This window comes from Ranitomeya variabilis, chromosome 2 (genome assembly GCF_051348905.1).
Source record: "Ranitomeya variabilis isolate aRanVar5 chromosome 2, aRanVar5.hap1, whole genome shotgun sequence".
Lineage (NCBI taxonomy): Eukaryota > Metazoa > Chordata > Amphibia > Anura > Dendrobatidae > Ranitomeya > Ranitomeya variabilis.
The window spans coordinates 20,788,056-20,807,802 of record NC_135233.1 but is presented as its reverse complement, the minus strand read 5'-3'; the positions used below and the strand labels follow the sequence as shown (position 1 = coordinate 20,807,802).

Genomic DNA, 19,747 nt, shown 5'->3' with positions numbered 1-19,747 from the left:
AGCTAATTGGTCCTCTGAGGCCGTTTCTGCCTTTCAGGAGCTTAAGCGCCGATTTACTTCTGCCCCTGTGTTGCGTCAGCCAGATGTTTCTCTTCCTTTTCAGGTTGAGGTTGACGCTTCTGAGATTGGGGCAGGGGCCGTTTTGTCTCAGAGGAATTCTGATGGTTCCTTGATGAAACCGTGTGCCTTCTTTTCTCGAAAGTTTTCACCTGAGGAACGCAATTATGATGTCGACAATCGTGAGTTGTTGGCTATGAAGTGGGCATTTGAGGAGTGGCGACATTGGCTTGAGGGGGCCAAGCACCGTATTGTGGTCTTGACCGATCATAAGAATCTGATTTACCTCGAGTCTGCCAGTCGGCTGAATCCTAGACAGGCCCGATGGTCCCTGTTTTTCTCCCGTTTTGATTTTGTTGTCTCGTATCTTCCAGGTTCTAACAATGTTAAGGCTGATGCCCTCTCTAGGAGCTTTTTGCCTGATTCCCCTGGGATTCTTGAGCCGGTTGGTATTCTTAAGGAGGGGGTGATTCTTTCTGCCATCTCCCCTGATTTGCGACGGGCTCTTCAAGAGTTTCAGGCTGATAAACCTGATCGCTGTCCAGTGGGGAAACTGTTTGATCCTGACAGATGGACTAGTAAAGTGATTTCCGAGGTTCACTGTTCTGTGTTTGCTGGTCATCCTGGGATTTTTGGTACCAGAGATTTGGTTAGTAGGTCCTTTTGGTGGCCTTCTTTGTCACGGGATGTGCGTTCTTTTGTGCAGTCCTGAGGGACTTGTGCGCGGGCCAAACCTTGCTGCTCCCGCGCCAGTGGGTTGCTTTTGCTGGTCCCTGAGAGGCCTTGGACGCATATTTCTATGGATTTTATTTCTGATCTTCTGGTTTCTCAGAGGATGTCAGTTATCTGGGTGGTTTGTGACCGGTTCTCTAAGATGGTTCATTTGGTGCCTTTGCCTAAGTTGTCTTCCTCTTCTGATTTGGTTCCGTTGTTTTTTCAGCATGTGGCTCGTTTGCATGGTATTCCGGAGAATATTGTGTCCGATAGAGGTTCCCAGTTTGTTTCTAGGTTTTGGCGGGCCTTTTGTGCTAGGCTGGGCATTGATTTGTCTTTTCCTTCCTCATTTCATCCTCAGACAAATGGCCAAACCGAGCGAACTAACCAGACTTTGGACAACTTATTTGAGATGCTTTGTGTCTGCTGATCAGGATGATTGGGTGGCTTTCTTGCCATTGGCCGAGTTTGCCCTTAATAATCGGGCCAGTTCTGCTACCTTGGTGTCACCATTCTTTTGTAATTCTGGGTTTCATCCTCGTTTTTCTTCAGGGCAGGTTGAGTCTTCTGATTGTCCTGGGGTGGACTCTGTGGTTGACAGGTTGCAGCAGATTTGGGCTCATGTTGTGGACAATTTGGTGTTGTCTCAGGGGGAGGCTCAGCGTTTTGCCAACCGTCGTCGGCGTGTGGGTTCCCGGCTTCGGGTTGGGGATTTGGTCTGGTTGTCTTCTCGTCATGTTCCTATAAAGGTTTCTTCCCCAAAGTTCAAGCCTCGGTTTATTGGTCCTTATAGGATTTCTGAGATTATCAATCCAGTGTCTTTTCGTTTGGCCCTTCCAGCCTCTTTTTCCATCCATAATGTTTTTCATAGATCTTTGTTGCGGAAATATGTGGTGCCCGTGGTTCCCTCTGTTGATCCTCCTGCCCCGGTGTTGATTGACGGGGAGTTGGAGTATGTTGTGGAGAAGATCTTGGATTCTCGTTTTTCTAGACGGAGGCTTCAGTATCTTGTCAAGTGGAAGGGTTATGGCCAGGAGGATAATTCTTGGGTTGTTGCCTCCGATGTTCATGCTGACGATTTGGTTCGTGCCTTCCATTTTGCTCGTTTGGATCGGCCTGGGGGCTCTGGTGAGGGTTCGGTGACCCCTCCTCAAGGGGGGGGGTACTGTTGTGAATTCTGTTGTGGGTTCTGCTCTTAGGCTCCCTCCGGTGGTTATAAGTGGTAGTGCTGCTGTTTGTCCTTCACAACAGTCATCAGCTGCTTCCACTTTGGACGGGGCTATTTAGTCTGGCTCCTTCCTTTAGTGAGTGCCAGTTGTCCATTGTTTTCTAGGGATTCACATCTCTGCTTGGTTTCTCCTTCTGGATTGTCCAAATCATCAAAGATAAGTCCTGGCTCTGTTTTTGCAGTCCACATGTGGTGGACATAATAGTTCTGTGAATTGCTATGTTTTTTCTTGTCCAGCTTTGTCTGTGTTAAGATTAACTCAGCCAAGCTGGAAGCTCTGGAGTCAAAGAGTTACCCTCCATGCCTTTAGTTAGGTGTGGAGATTTTTGTATTCTCTGTGGTGGATTTTGTAGTATTTTTTATACTGACCGCACAGTACTCTTTCCTGTCTTTTCTTTCTAGGTAGCGTGGCCTCCTAAATTCTGTTTTCAGTCTGCGTTTGTAATTTCCCTCTCCTCTCACAGTCAATATTTGTGGGGGGCTGCCTTTCCTTTGGGAATGTTCTCTGAGGCAAGATAGTATTCCTGTTTCTTTCTTTAGGTGTAATTAGTCCTCCGGCCGTGACGAGATGTCTAGGGAGTGACAGGAACATCCCACGGCTACTTCTAGATGATGTGTTAAGTTCAGGGTCTGCGGTCAGTATAGAGGCCACCTACTCCAGAGCTCGTCCATGCTGCTCCTAGGCCACCAGTTCATAACAGTTTTGGAGTTAAATAGCTTTTTTGTTCAGTGAATGTGACCTCCTAATGCTGCAAATTCCACAAATGAGCATTTTCAGTTCTTTATATCAAATGTTTAGAAATTCTACTGTGCCTAATAATTTGGAACAGTGCATTGTGGGGTTTTATTCATTTTGGAGATTATACTGTTATCATTGGGAGGTTTCTTCAATAAAATTCGATGTATACTCTAACTGGTGATGACTTTTATTAGACTGACTGTCATCTGTACCGACCATTTAGGAAAATCTGAGAAAAATGTAATTTGCATAATAATTTGGAACATGGTGTAGTATTGTGGTAGGGGATTCCATTGTTTGACTACTCTAACTGCAAAGAATCCTTTCCTATATCTATCTATATATATAATTGTCTAAGGGTTTTTCCGTCTGTCTTTCTGTCTGTCTGTCTGTCTGTCCTGGAAATCCCGCGTCTCTGATTGGTCGAGGCCTGGCGGCCTCGACCAATCAGCGACGGGCACAGCATGGCGACGATGATGTCATAATGGAAATCCCACGTCTCTGATTGCTCGAGGCCGCCAGGCCTCGACCAATCAGCTACGGGCACAGTATCGACGTAGATGTCATAATGGTTGCCATGGCGACGATGATGTCATAAAGGTTGCCTCGACCAATCAGCGACGGGCACAGTCTGCCGCGAATTCTGGAATCATCATTGTCCATATACTACGGGGACATGCATATTCTAGAATACCCGATGCGTTAGAATCAGGACACAATCTAGTAGATGTTTAAATCTGATCACGCACTGCTCAAGTCACCTGACCACTGCAGCCAATCAAAGGTTGCAGCTTTTGGTGGATAGGTGACGTCCCCTCTAACTGTGTCATGAGTTTTAGGTTCAGGTCCCACCAAGAACAAAAATGCAAGGAGTTTGAATGTTCGTCACGTGTTTTTGGGTTTCCTCCGGGTTCTCTGGTTTCCTCCCACACGCCAAAGACTCATTAGGGAATGTAGATTGTGAGCCTCAATGGGGACAGTGATGATGATATCTGTAAAGCGCTCCAGAATATGATGGCGCGGTCCGGGTCCAGCACCTCCCATCTTCATGCGATGACGTCCTCTTCTTTGCTTCCTGTCGCGGCTCCGGCGAAGGCGTATTTTGTCCTGTTGAGGGCAGCGCAAAGTACTGCAGTGTGCAGGTGCTGGGTCTCTCTGACCTTTCCTGGCACCTGCAGCACTGCAGTACTTTGCTCTGCCCTCAACAGGGCAAGTCAGTACACCTGCGCCGGAGCCGCGGCAGGAAGAAAGAAGAGGACGTGATTGTATGAAGATGGGAGGCGCTGGACCCGGACCGCGACACCCATCGGACTGGACCACACTGGGACCGCCCCTGGGTGAGTATAATCTAACCTGTTTTTCTTATCTTTCAGGATACATCGGGGGCTTATCTACAGCATTACAGAATGCATTACAAAATGCTGGACATAAGCCCCTGAGGCCGGTAGCCTTAGCTTATAGGAGAATTTTGGGGTGACAGATTTCCTTTAAATGTAAGCTCCCTGCCCCCGCTCTTACACTCGCCTTCACCTTTTACTGACGGCACTCCAGTCCGTGGCTCCATCTTGTGCCTGTAACTTCTGACTGGCCAGAAATCACAAGTTACGTCACAAGAGCTCAATGCAAGTAAATGAGAGCCAGAACGAGGCTTTCATAGACTTGTATTGAAAAGTAACCTCTGGCTTACTCCATGACACACAGGAGCTGCCAGAAGGTCACTTTTCGATGGGAGCAACGCTGGGAAACTATGAATGTGGCGGCATGTGAGTATGAGACAGGGGGCAGGGGAATTACATTTAAAGCACCACTCCAGCCGTGCATTAAAAAAAAAAAGGATTCAGCTCCTGGGGAACGGGCGGGCCAGTCCATAGCTTCAATGCCTTCATCTTGAAGGAACTGCTGACACACTCCAGCCACATGAGGTCTGGCCTTGTCCTGCATTAGGAGGAACCCAGGGCCAACCGCACCAGCATATGGTCTCACAAGGGGTCTGAGGATCTCATCGCGGTACCTAATGGCAGTCAGGCTACCTCTGGCAAGCACATGGAGGGCTGCGCGGCCCTGCAAAGAAATGCCACCCCACACCATTACTGACCCACTGCCAAACCGGTCATGCTGAAGGATGTTGCAGGCAGCAGATCACTCTCCATGGCATCTCCAGACTCTGTCACGTCTGTCACATGTGCTCAGTGTGAACCTGCTCTCATCTGTGAAGAGCACAGGACACCAGTGGCGAATTTGCCGATCCTGGTGTTCTGTGGCAAATGCCAAGCATCCTGCATGGTGTTGGGCTGTGAGCACAACCCCCATCTGTGGACTTCAGGCACTCAGACCATCCTCAGGGAATCTATTTCTAACCATTTGTGCAGAGACATGCATATTTGTGGCCTGCTGGAGGTCATTTTGCAGGGCTCTGGCAGTGCTCCTCCTGTTCCTCCTTGCACAAAGGCTGAGGTAGCGGTCCTGCTGCTGGGTTGCTGCCCTCCTACGGCCCCCTCTACATCTCCTGTTGTACTGGCATGTCTCCTGGTAGTGCCTCCAGCCTCTGAACACTATGCTGACAGACACAGCAAACCTTGCCACAGCTCACATTGATGTGCCATCCTGGATGAGCTGCTCTACCTGAGCCACTTGTGTGGGTTGTAGAGTCCGTCTCATGCTACCACAAGTGTGAAAGCACAACCAACATTCAAAAGTGACCAAAACATCAGCCAGAAAGCATTGGTACTGAGATGTGGTCTGTGGTCCCCACCTGCAGAACCACTCCTTTATTGAGGGTGTCTTGATAATTGCCAATAATTTCCATCTGTCGTCTATTCCATTTGCACAACAGCATGTGAAATTGATTGTCAATCAGTGTTGCTTCCTAAGTGGACAGTTTGATTTCACAGAAGTTTGATTTACTTGGAGTTATATTCTGTTGTTTAAGTGTTCCCTTTATTTTTTTGAGCAGTGTATTATTCATGATCTATATTATGTCATTTAGCCATTGTGCGTGAATCCATTTAGTTTTACATCTTAAAATCCATTATAAAAACAATTACGGTTCAGGTGAATAAACAGCGGCTATCTGCCATAGTGATTGTAAATGACGTTCTATCCATGTCCTGTTTAACATTCTCCATTTTACTATGTTGGAGAGAAAGAACTTCAGACACAAGAACTGGACATTAAACCAGTGGAAATCTGTACTGGGGTTCGAGGAGTCAAAATCTGAGACCTTGAGAATTGAGTACCATTATTATTGGGGGATGTGAGATTGGACTATGAATATTGTAGAATTGACTATGAAGGGCATAATGCAGTCGTAAATGATGATCTTCCTGGATTTGTGTAAATGACCAAATGGTGTTTCCCAAATAAACGTCACTAAGATGCTAACATTACGTGCTTACCAAAAGTTATTATCCATAAGTGTTACTAGGTGGTCAACCATAGGATTGCTATGGCAGTCAGTGGTTCTTCTGAGACTTGACGCAAAGTAGGTGTAACACCGGAGTAAGGAAATGACCGACGTGCGGCGCAAACGAAGGAAAGAAGGTAAAGGGTGCCCTGACGATGAGGAGAAGGGAAACTCCTAAACATTCACCCGAGTTTGCACCCTGCTCTCCCTATAGTCCCTAGACGGGTCCTTTCCCCGGGCGCCATAACGTGTCTAAGCCATGGCTGGTCCTGAGCTAGCCCTAGCTAATGATTAGGGCAGCAAGACAGTAGTTTCACTACTAAGGAAAGGAAACACAGGGAGGGAGGCAATCAGGGAGAAATCAAAAAGTACGGTAACTGGATCTCCACAGCTTACACTGGAACAACTTCTCCAGAGAGGTCAGCATAGAAAACCTATAACCGGCATAGGAGACGGCTAGGAGTAAGCTTAAATAATGGAAGGAAGTGGCAGCAAACAGCAGCACTGAGATTTGAGCCATATGGAATCGCATAAGGATCAAAAAGGAACTCAACCCCTTCCACAGCAAGTGAAAATCAATCTGCATTTCAAGTTAAATGCCGAGCAGACTCCAAGGCAGACCTGTGATCTGACAACCACTGCAACCCTCTGATCCCAGATACCCCAAAAGTCTCAGCAGGATGCGGCACTCTCGTGACAGTAGGTTCAGGCATCAGCTGAGGTTTTTGGGTCCCAAGATGGGGAAGTAACAGAGCTAATTCTATAATGGTTGCTTTCTTAAGTTAAGTCAAAGCTGTTACCTGAAGCTTGTGACTCATGGTTCCTTATTTTGGTATATTGACATCTGCAAAACTGGCAGGCAGAAATCTTGATGGTTGTGTATATAATGACAATAGAATATTGCCAGCGCCCCTGCATGGTGTCCCCATCCCCCTCCATGCGGGGTCGCCAACATACTCACTGCCCGGTCCTAGGTGCGGTCCCTGGCGTGCTCCTGATTCCTGTGTGCACACCATAGTTCTAACGGCACGGGGCATATAGTAAATGACCTCAGCTTGTAGCTGAAAGGCATTTAGTATAATTTAGTGCCCTTGCAAGATGACTCCTAGCCAATAGCTGGGAGGCATCTTGTATAAAAGACTCCCTCTCCGCTAGGGAGTTGCCAAGCAACGAGTAGAATCATTAGTGAGTAAGGTGTACTGCTAGTGAGTTGTGAGGTCCCCTGGTCCCGATGTGGCCAGTCCTGTTCCCAAAGTCCTCTGGTCCCAGAGCAGCCATTGCCTGAACATTGTTCCCTGGTCCGTGTGCTGCCAAACCCTAATCCAGTATCCTAGACCGGCGTGTCTGAACCAAGCCCGAATCCATGGCAGTAACCATTATGTAGAGGTGCCAGAACTTACTAGTCTAAACGGAGACCTAGCCCTAATCAGTGTTAGCGTACCTGGCCCCTGGGGTCAGCAGCTGCAGTTCGGGGCTCTGCCCAGTGTTGATACCTGGCGGTTACCTGCAGCTCAGTCTGTCTCCACCATCAGGAGTTCCAGTGAACACCAGGTAGCCGTTTACCTAAGGCCCCTTCCTGGGTAGGCCCGACCCTGTGACACAGTGGATCCACAAATCCACATGTGCCACCGTCGGGCGTAACAATGACATAATATTGGTTCACTGAAACTATACTGTCCAGATTTATAGAAAGTTCATAATGGCAGTGGGGTAGCCTGCATACCTGCCATGGCCTCACTTGTTAATTCACTTTGCAGTACTATATTGGGATCATCATGTGCACTGCACCAGGACAATGCTTCCAACAAACCTCAAGGCTACGTAAGGAGCATGTGACAAAGAAGGAGAAGGTTGGAGGCTGCCTCAGCTGACATGGCCTCTACAACCGCCTGACCTTAGCTCAACTGAGATGTTTTGGGATGAGAAGGCAAAGCAGCCGACAAGAGCTCAGCCTGTCTGGGAGCTCCTTCCACACTGTCCAAGCCATTCCAGGTGTTGACCTGATGAAACTGCTGAAAAAACGCCTAAGGGGTGTAAAGCTGTCATCAGAGTTAAAGTGGGGTGCAATGAGGAATCTATGGTGTAACAAACATTCTGATTTGTTTCATACGCCTTCCTTCACTCTTGTTTCCGCATTACTTTGTGTTTTTGCTGCCTTCAGTCTGAATCTAAAATGTGCACATTCCAATAAGAACAAGCAAAACCACCGCATGCACAGGGGTGTACAAACTTTTGACTGGCGCTGTATCTGTCCATATTGTATCACATTGTAGAAGTGCCATGGAATATGATGGGATATGATGGCAATAAATGGAATATTCACAATGAGGAAGTGATCTCATTAATAAAGAAATTTACAGTGAAACAAGATGGATGGACAGCTCTTACCGATCACTGACACAGATGTGAAGTTTTCGAGTCCACACGTTGTTCCACTGGAGTTTTCCTGCAAGAATCCCACAGTGAATATAAGATGAAAGGGAAAAAGGGATCCTGGATTATCTTACATCCAGGTGAATGAGAAAAAAAGAAATTACAAGTAAAGGAGACGGATCTCCTCAAGTGATGATCAGGCAGAATTACCAATCAACCTCATCATTTACACATTGACGGAAATGTTCCTGTTAATTCTCTGTATGAAATGATCTTGATCTACGGTGAAGTGGACGCTGTGTTCAGTCACACCAGTTTTTCAGCATAGTCACCACTTTTACAGTAAAGCAGCATTTCATCACTACTGAAGATTGACTGTTCCCTCCTTCAGCGCTCATCATGTCCTCCCTCAAGAAGTCTGTTCCCTAGACATCCTAGCCCGGGCTCGTACATCATGTTTCCATTATCATATGAATGGCAGGGTGTGTGCGTCACTTACCTGGGTAACAGATGGTACCAAGGTGATCTATCGGAAGGACACAAGGTGGCAAAGGGAGAGCGATGCTCTGGATCATGTTCTGCTGGGAAACCTTAGCTCCCGGCACAGATATGTACAGTATGTGACATGTGCCAAGACCAAGTGTCCCTTTCATCACAGTGAAATTTCTTACTGCTAGTAGCCCTATTACAGCAAAATTATGTGATCTAAGTGTTTAACTGTTTCTAGATCGTCCTATGGCTTTAACCATCCGGATGGTCCACGTTACTCTGCAGTGATATTCTAAAATGTCACCGCAGAGTCAACAGCTGTACAAGATTGTGGAAGAGGAGGAAGCCGGCTGTGAGGGACGGCTGGACCCCAATAGAGAAGATAGAAATGGTATATCGCCATCTTGGCTGTCCTGATTGAGCACTGTGCATACAGTAAAAGAAGGGCTGACAACACCTTCTCCTCTGGACCCAGGAATCATATGACAACCGAGCGTTGGAAAGTAGCAGGAGCTGCTGATCCTAATTGTCGTTTCTGACCCCACAATCTCACATGTATCTTACATAAAAATAATTGCTATGGAAACAGAACACATTTAGAAATGTAATTTAATTGTCCTTTATGGTGGTTAAAATTATAAATAAATGACAAAAAATGGGACATGCATATGGCGAAAAAAATGAATAAATTATACAAATGACCGAACTAGTAGAACTTTAGAGTTCTTAAAAGTACATGTGCGAAAAAACCCCGAAAATGTGCCTGGTTGTGAACTGGTGTGTAGGGTTGAGCGACTTTTACTTTTTTGGGATCGAGTCGGGTTTCGCGTCGGGTCGGGTGAAATTGGCCGATTATTGCGTAAAGTCGGGGATCGACCGAAACACGAAACCCAATGCAAGTCAAGGGGAATCAAAGTCGGCAGAGAGTGGAGGACAGGAAAACACCTACAGTGCCCATTTTAATGCCAAAAACATCAATTCTTATTACTGAAGCTTGTCAATCTTAATTTACTTTACAATAATAGTTAGGCATTGAAAACTGAGGGTCATTTGGCTAAAGTTGTGGGGGGTAGGGCTGGCTCAAGTTATTCGTGGGCCCAGGAAATGCGGAATATGTCACGGCGGTGGAGCAAGGAGAGGTAAGTATTTCAACTTTGCAAGTGCTGTGATCCTGAACAAGCAGGGGGGGCCCACTCTTTGGCATTGGCACTGGCACAGGGCCCCTCATAGTACGGCGGTGTGTTGGACGGCGGGGGCGCCTCCCACCGGCAGAGACACTTTTGCGTACTATGAGGGGCCCTGTGCCAGTGACGTCGCCAATGAGTATGCCCCCCACCTGATGAAGAAACCTGCACTTTCATCTGCACCTTCCTCTTTGTCCCCGTGTAAGGTGGTATAGTATGCGGGAAGGGGAACCTTACTTTCAGCAGGGTCAGATTCTGGCTGTGTAGCGTGCAAGGGGAATGTAGTGGTCTGGGTCAATGTACCAGCGGACCCATCTAGCAGTGGCTGGGCAATGGGCAGGATGAGGAGGAAACACAGATATAGGCCCAAATAATAAAGTAGGCTAAATGCAGTTCAAAACTGGTAAAAGGACTAAACAGGCGGCATTGCTTTGTTCAGCGGAGGACAACTGTAAGGAGAGGCAGACACAGTTAGTAGGCCCAAATAATAAAGTGGGCTAAATGTCTGCCAAAAAATTGTTCATAAATAACCAGGTGGCATAGCAAGGTACAGGGGTGGGCTCCTCTGCTGAGTAGCAGACAGTGGTAGTAGGCGCAAAGTATTAACTGGTCTAAATGGAGGCCAGGGCCCCTGTATATTTTAACTATCATCTATCATTTCAACAAATTAGTATTGGCAGTGCCATTGAAGGATTTAACAGCACAGACTACACAGTGGTGGAGCAGGAAGAGGTAAGTTTTGCAAGTGGTAGAGCACTGTTCGAGCTGGGGGGGAACACTCTCTCATGGGCGGCGGTACAGGCCCAGGGCCCCTCATATTACGACGGTGTGTCTGACGTTGGTTGCGCACCACCACCGTCAGAGACACTTCATTGTACTATGAGGGACCCTGTGCCAGTGCCGTCGCCCAAGAGTGGGCACACCCACCTGTCCAGGCAAATGGCACTCGCACGGGTGCTTGCGCCAGGTGGTGACCACGGCCCTGTGGGGGGAGTCAGCCCATTTAGGGAGGTATAAAAATGGCCTATGGTGGACATTCAGCAGCTGCAAATGGAGGAATTGGAGAAGTCAGTAAGAGGAGGCCAAAAGCAAGACATTTTTCAGGCAAGCTACGTGTCAGCAGGGGAAGGTGGGGCCAAATAATTAGAAATCCATGATTGGTTCATTTTAATGAAGGTTAGATCATCAACATTTTGGGTAGCCAGACGTGTCCTTTTTTCGGTCAGTATTGAACCAGCAGCACTGAAGACTGTTTCTGATAGCACACTAGCTGCTGGGCAAGCAAGCTCCTGTAATGCATATTCTGCCAATTCAGGCCAGGTGTCTATTTTAGATGCCCAGTAATCAAAGGGGAATGACCTGTGAGGGAGAATATCGATAAGAGAGGAAAAATAGTTAGTAACCATACTGGACAAATGTTGTCTCCTGTCACTTTGAATTGATGCAGCAGTACCTGTCGTGTCAGCGGTCATTGCGAAATCACTCCACAACCTGGTCAGAAAACCCCTCTGTCCAACCCCACTTCTGATCTGTGCACCTCTAACACCTCTGCCATGTAGCCCCCTGCAGCTTGTGTGAGAACCATCACCGGCGCTGTGTGCTGGGAATGCCTGAACCAAACGGTTTACAAGAGTTGCTTGTTTGGTAGCCAATATTTGCTCAAGGTTCTCATGTGGCATAATATTTTGTAATTTTCCTTTATATCGTGGATCCAGGAGGCAGGCCAACCAGTAATCGTCATCGGTCATCATTTTGATAATGCGTGTGTCCCTTTTTAGGATACGCAAGGCATAATCAGCCATGTGGGCCAATGTTCCAGGTGTCAATTCTCTGCTTGTGCTGGGTTGAGGAGCACTTTCTTGCAAATCAACATCACTTGTGTCCCACAAAAACCCTGTACCTCAGAGGTGTCAAACTGCATTCCTCGAGGGCCGCCAACAGGTCATGTTTTCTGGATTTCCTTAGCATTCCACAAGGTGCTGGAATCATTCTGTGCAGGTGATTAAATTATCACCTGTGCAATACAAGGAAATCCTGAAAACATGACCTGTTGGCGGTCCTCGAGGAATGCAGTTTGACACCTCTGCTGTACCTGACCTTGCAACGCCACCAGTTTCTATTGCCCCCTGAGAAGCATCCTCCTCCCATAAATATTCAGCCCCATCATCCTCCTCCTCTTTGTCTTCATCCGCCACCTCGTCCCGGAGACTTCCCTGTCCAGACAATTGCTGACTGTCATCAAGGCTTCCCTCCTCCTCGGCCGCAGACACCTGCTCCTTGATGTGAGTCAAACTTTGCATCAGCAAACGCATTAGTTGGATGCTCATGCTTATGATGGCGTAGTCCGCACTGACCAGCTGTGTGCATTCCTTAAAACACTGAAGGACTTGACAGAGGTCTTGTAGCTTCAACCACTGCACACCAGACAACTCCATGTCTGCCATCCAACTGCCTGCCCGTGTATGTGAATCCTCCCACAAATAAATTACAGCACGCCTCTGTTCGCACAGCCTCTGAAGCATGTGCAGTGTGGAGTTCCACCTTGTTGCAACGTCGATTATTAGGCTGTGCTGGGGAAGATTCAGCGATCGCTGATGGTTCAGCATACGGCTGGAGTGTACGGGCGACCGGCGGATGTGCGAGCAAAGTCTTCGCACCTTGAGGAGCAGGGCTGGTAACCCCGGATAACTTTTCAGGAAGCACTGCACCACCAGGTTCAAGGTGTGAGCCAGGCAAGGTATGTGTTTCAGTTGTGAAAGGGCTATGGAAGCCATAAAATTCCTTCCGTTATCACTGACTACCTTGCCTGCCTCAAGATGTACAGTGCCCAGCCATGAATGAGTTTCTTGCTGCAAGTACTCGGCCAGAACTTCCGCGGTGTGTCTGTTGTCGCCCAAACACTTCATTTGCAACACAGCCTGCTGACGCTTACCACTAGCTGTTCGATAATGGGACACCTCGTGTGCAACACTGGCAGCTGCGGATGGAGTGGTCGTGCGACTGCGCTCTGTGGACGAGCTTTCGCTTCTGGAGGAGAAGGGGGAGGAGGAGGAGGAGGGGTGGCGAACGCCTACAGCCAACTGTTTCCTAGACCGTGGGCTAGGCAGAACTGTCCCACTATGGCTGTCCCCTGTGGACCCTGCATCCACCACATTAACCCAGTGCGCTGTGATGGACATGTAATGTCCCTGGCCATGCCTACTGGTCCATGCATCTGTTGTGAGGTTCACCTTTCTACTTACTGATTGCCTCAGTGCATGGACAATGTGGTCTTTGACATGCTGGTGGAGGGCTGGGATGGCTTTTCTCGCAAAGAAGTGTCGACTGGGTAGGTCATAGCGTGGTACTGCGTATGCCATCAGGGCTTTGAAAGCTTTGCTTTCAACCAACCGGTAGGGCATCATCTCTAACGAGATTAGTCTAGCAATGAGGTCGTTCAAACCCTGTGTACGCGGATGAGAGGATGAGTACTTTCTTGTCCTAACGAGAGTCTCTTGGAGGGTGAGCTGGACTGGAGAGCTGCATATGGTGGAACAAGCGGTGGTGGTGGTGGTGGACATGGCGGATTGAGAGAGGGTTGGTGATGGTATTCTTGATGTTGACCTACATACAGTGTTTCCTACCAAAAACCTTGTGATTCCCTGACTGCTTTGGCCTTGCGACGATACCTCCACATTTACTGCAGGTGGTGTCCTAACCGGTGGGCTTACAGTGAGGGAAGGAATGTAGCGTTGCTGACTACCTTCATTCTGAGCGGGTGCACCAACGGTACGGGACGTTTGGTAATTAGTCCAGGCTTGCAAGTGCATGCTGGTTAAATGTCTACGCATGCACATTGTATTTCATTTTGGGGATTCTTCCCTCTGCTAAAGGTCTTTGAGCATTTCTTACAGATAACTTTGCACTGATCATTCGGATCTTGGTTAAAAAATTGCCACACTCCACTATTCCTACTATGGAATACCTTTTCAGGCATTGCACGCTGTGCTACTTTCACCGGATGGCCACGCTGTCCTAAAACTGTTTTTTTGGTTGACAAACGTTTTTGGCCAGATACGGGCCTGCCAGATGACAGCTGTTGTGATGTTGATGCCTGCTGCGGCTCCTCCTCCTCCGCTTCTGAGCTACTGTCAGCGGCACCCTCTTCCCCCAATGTCTGCCAATCTGGGTCAACAACTGGGTCATCTATCACCTCCTCTTCAATGTCATGTGCACCTTCCTCTGTGTCACAGTGTAAGGTGCTATAGCGTTTGGGACAGGGCACCATAGTCTCATCAGGGTGAGATTCTGGCTCAGTACACTGCAAGAGCAATGTAGTGATCTGAGTCAATGGAACAGCATAATAATCTAGCTGTGGCTGTGCATCAGTGCACTCCATGTCCGATTCATCTTGTAATGGTCAGTTAACAATTTCCCTTTCTAACCCAGGCACGGTATGTGTAAAGAGCTCCATGGAGTAACCTGTAGTGTCGCCTGACGCATCCTTCACTGTTGGTTTGGGTGAAGGACACAAGGAAGCGACTTGTTCCTGACCGGGAGCATCCACTGACGACTCGCTGCTTTTAAATTTGGAACTTTCTGAAGAGGAGGCGAAAGAGCTAGAGGCTGAGTCAGAAAGGAAAGCCAAAACTTTTTCCTGCTGCTCCGGCTTTAAAAGAGGTTTTCCTACTCCTAGATAAGGGAGCCTTCGAGGCCTTGTGTAGCCAGACGATGACGCTGGCTCAACACCTCCAGCCTTAGGTGCTATTTTGCTTTTCCCACTACCACCAGATGCTCCACCACCACCACCACCATCAGTACCAGCTGGCAACGACCGCCCATGTCCTCTTCCACCAGACTTCATCATTTTTGGGAAAATCTAACCAAAATAACAACCGTTATATGGTACTGTAAAACAAGGTAGAAGGTGTATATAAACTTGTTGAGAATTTAATTCTCCCTTTTTTTGGGGGGAGACTGCACCACAACTCAGGCCCAGCGTATAACACAACGCAATGTGAGTGGCAGCAAGTGGCTGGAAGATATATGAAAAAATCCAAGGACTGTAGTACAATTTCAATCTCCCTACAATGATCTCAGGACAAGTATGGCAGCAACAAAAAGGACTGCTGCACACAAAAGTGTGGACAAATAAATAAGATAACTGCAGAAAGGAGCAACAGGATTTTTGCTTTTAAAAAAGTAGTTGGTTTGCACAGCAGCGGTGCAAACAGCAATGCAGCTATCAGGGAGCCTTATAAAGAAGCATAATAAGCTACAGCGCTGATGCACAAAGATATAGCCTCCACTGTCCCTGCAAAACAAAGGTGGTGTTGGACAGTGGATATCGCTACAGCACAAGCGGTTTGGGGGTTAATCTTCCCTCCCTAACTATATCCCTTCTTCTGATGAAGCTGCAGCAACCTCTCCCTATGCTACAATCGGCAGAAGTAAGATGGCGGTCGGCGTGCACGCCCCTTTATAACCCCTGTGACACCGCAGAAAGCAAGCCAATTACTGTCATGCCCTTCTCTAAGATGGTGGGGACCGAGACTTATGTCATCACACATGAAACCCGACTTTGCCGAAAGTCGGCGATTTTTTAATTTGTCCGATCCTTTTCACTCAACCCTACTGGTGTGTAGTAGAAAAGGAAAAAACTAGGAAAAGAAAAACAGCGCAACAGGGTTTTATCCGAGGGAGATAAAAATGTTAAATAAGGTTATACTAATCTGATTTAGTTACGTATACACAATATCTCCATGACTTCTAAATCCAGCTGCTGCAGGTCCAACGGGTCCTCAGACCGGGAAATCACAGATAAGGAGGATAATCTGCGCTGTGGTATCACATCTGATCGATCCAAGTCCAGACAGAAAGTATTTGTGGTTTTTCTTTATTCCTCCGACGCGTTTCGAAGTACCACAGACGTCGTCATCAGGACAAGAAAACCAGAGTTTACAACACAGTGCGGCTACATTTATAGTGATGAAAGTTCATCACGGTTCATCAGAAAAAAATAAATAAAAGGTTTTACAAGTTTGGTAGAATAGAATTGACATAGAAAAATATATACAAACTATTATCATTTTTAATATACACTGCTCAAAAAATAAAGGGAACACAAACAACAGAATCTAAGGGTACCGTCACACAGTACCATTTTAATCGCTACGACGGCACGATCCGTGACGTCGCAGCGTCGTATGATTATCGCTCCAGCGTCGTAGACTGCGGTCACACGTTGCAATCACGGCGCTGGAGCGATGCCGAAGTCCCCGGTAACCAGGGTAAACATCGGGTAACTAAGCGCAGGGCCGCGCTTAGTAACCCGATGTTTACCCTGGTTACCAGCGTAAACGTAAAAAAAACAAACAGTACATACTTACATTCCGGTGTCTGTCCCCGGCGTTCTGCTTCTCTCCACTGTGTAAGCGCCATAGCCGGAAAGCAGAGCGGTGACGTCACCGATGTGCTCGCTTTCCGGCTGGCAGACGCTCACACAGTGCAGAGAAGCTGAGACGCCGGGGACAGACACCGGAATGTAAGTATGTACTGTTTGGTTTTTTTACGTTTACGCTGGTAACCACGGTAAACATCGGGTTACTAAGCGCGGCCCTGCGCTTAGTTACCCGATGTTTACCCTGGTTACAAGCGAACACATCGCTGGATCGCTGTCACACACAACGATCCAGCGATGTCAGCGGGTGATCAAGCGACGAAAGAAAGTTCCATACGATCTGCTACGACGTACGATTCTCAGCAGGATCCCTGATCGCTGCTGCGTGTCAGACACTGCGATATCGTAACGATATCGCTAGAACGTCACGAATCGTACCGTCGTAGCGATCAAAATGGTACTGTGTGACGGTACCCTAACTCCAAGTAAATCAAACGTCTGTGAAATCAAACTGTCCACTTAGGAAGCAACACTGACTGACAATCAATTTCACATGCTGTTGTGCAAATGGAATAGACAACAGATGGAAATTATTGGCAATTATCAAGACACCCTCAATAAAGGAGAGGTTCTGCAGGTGAGGACCACAGACCACATCTCAGTAGCTTTCTGGCTGATGTATTGGTCACTTTTGAATGGTGGTTGTGCTTTCACACTCGTGGTAGCATGAGACGGACTCTACAACCCACACAAGTGGCTCAGGTAGTGCAGCTCATCCAGGATGGCACATGAATGCGAGCTGTGGCAAGGTTTGCTGTGTCTGTCAGCGTAGTGTCCAGATGCTGGAGGCGCTACCAGGAGACAGGCCAGTACACCAGGAGATGTGGACGGGGCCGTAGGAGGGCAATAACCCAGCAGCAGGACCGCTACCTAAGCTCTTGTGCAAGGAGGAACACTGCCAGAGCCCTGCAAAATGACCTCCAGCAGGCCACAAATATGCAGGTATCTGCACAAACGGTTAGAAACCGACTCCATGAGGATGGTCTGAGTGCCCGACGTCCACAGATGGGGGTTGTGCTCACAGCCCAACACTGTGCAGGACGCTTGGCATTTGCCACAGAACACCAGGATTGGCAAATTCACCACTGGTGCCCTGTGCTCTTCACAGACGAAAGCAGGTTCACACTGAGCACATGTGACAGACGTGACAGAGTCTGGAGACACCATGGAGAGCGATCTGCTGCCTGCAACATCCTTCAGCATGGCCGGTTTGGCAGTGGGTCAGTAATGGTGTGGGGGTCAGTAATGGTGTGGGGTGGCATTTCTTTGGAGGGCCACACAGCCCTCCATGTGCTCGCCAGCAGGTAGCCTGACTGCCACTAGGTACCGAGATGAGATCCTCAGCCCCCTAGTGAGACCATATGCTGGTGCAGTTGGCCCTGGGTTCCTCCTAATGCAGGACAATGCCAGACCTCATGTGGCTGGAGTGTCAGCAGTTCCTGCAAGATGAAGGCATTGAAGCTATGGACTGGCCCGCCCGTTCCCTAGACCTGAATCCGATTGAGCACATCTGGGACATCATGTCTCGCTCCATCCACCAACGTCGCGTTATACCACAGACTGTCCAGGAGTTGGTGGATGTTTTAGTCCAGGTCTGGGAGGAGATCCCTCAGGAGACCATCCGCCGCCTCATCAGGAGCATGCCCAGGCGTTGTAGTAAGTATGCACTACTGAGCATAATTTCCTTGTCATGAGCCATTTCCACTGAAGTTGGATCAGCCTGTAAATTAATTTTCCACTTTGATTTTGAGCATCATTCCAACTCCAGACCTCCGTGGGATATTAGTTGTGATTTACGTTGATAATTTTTAGGTTTCATTGTTCTCAACACATTCCACTATGTAATGAATAAAGATTTACAACTGGAATATTTCATTCAGTGATATCTAGGATGTGGGATTTTAGTGCTCCCTTTATTTTTTTGAGCAGTGTATATTCTGTTATGTTGATTCCAAGGAGAAGAAGATAAATAGAAAAAAGAGAACAGGAGAAACATGCATTTGATTGTAAGAAATATCTGTCTAGGTTTTGTGGATTCGATTGTTCATTCTGTGGTACTTCGAAACACATCGACTGAATGAAGAAGAACCGTAAATACTTTCTGTCTGGACTTGGATCTATCAGATGTGACACCAGCTGCGCAGATTATCGGCTAATTCTCCTTCTCTGTAGTTGTGAACTGTGAGATGAGGCTTTAGCTTCGAGATTCCCCGGATCTCAATCAGATTGAATATTTCTATGTAAGATAACAGGAGCTGATCTGCAGTTCTCCGCAGCGGCCGCTACATACTGAGCACAGCTGTGATGTCCTGACTCCATTCAATCCTTACATCCAGCCACAGCCAGAGCTAAAAATCTGATATCAATATTATATGCCTGGACAATCCATTAACTCTATTGAGGAATTGTAGGAATCTCATCTCATCTACCTGATGATCCCGGGGGACATCTTCCTCCTTCTCTGGCCGATCCTGGGAATATAGAGGACTGGGACTTCTCTCCGGGGGATTTCTCGGACTGGATCCATCTATAGGAAATAACCGCAGTGACTGAATACATTGTCTACATGTGATGAGCAGATGATGGGGAATCTAGACGACTCTCAGACCTGTTCTCTACAACCCAGGAAGGTCTCCTCTTACCCGGAGATGTAATGGGCCGGTGATCCTCCATCATGGCGTCCTTGTACAGATCCTTGTGTCCTTCTATATACTCCCACTCCTCCATGGAGAAATAGACGGTGACGTCCTGACACCTTATAGGAACCTGACACACACAATGACCCGCCATTAGCAGACCCCTCCCCCGGCGTTATTGTATAATGTCCCAGCATTCCCGGCAGCGCTCACCTCTCCGCTCAGCAGCTCAGTGATCCTATTGGTCAGTTCTAGGATCTTCTGCTCATGTATCAGTGAATGAGGTGGAGGCTCGGTGATGTCACTCGGGGTCCTGCTCCGCCCTCCTGACACACGGGGGGTCACACACTCCCCAGACGACGTCTTCACTACTGTGTGATCCTGTGTATGGGGAGACGCCGATCACTACACAGAGGACAAGAATCCTTCACCTTTCCCGTCATTTCCCTGCTTTATTCCTAGAGATCAGAGTGATGTGAAGATCT

General features: G+C 47.8%; 2 protein-coding genes across 2 annotated transcripts in view; both read right to left on the bottom strand.

The window, feature by feature from the left end:
* Positions 1-19,147, bottom strand: part of LOC143804205 (uncharacterized) — a 30,482-nt gene extending 11,335 nt beyond the window's left edge. Inside the window, exon 1 of the mRNA XM_077282065.1 lies at positions 19,056-19,147. The gene's annotated coding sequence lies outside the window, so the exon portion shown is untranslated. The remainder of the gene's footprint in view (positions 1-19,055) is intronic.
* The window catches only part of LOC143808908 (uncharacterized), an 86,767-nt gene that overhangs the window by 38,299 nt on the left and 28,721 nt on the right, over positions 1-19,747 (bottom strand). The window contains 3 exon segments of the mRNA XM_077292089.1: positions 19,056-19,153; positions 19,269-19,392; positions 19,476-19,643. Coding sequence (XP_077148204.1) covers positions 19,056-19,153; positions 19,269-19,392; positions 19,476-19,643 — 390 coding nt within the window.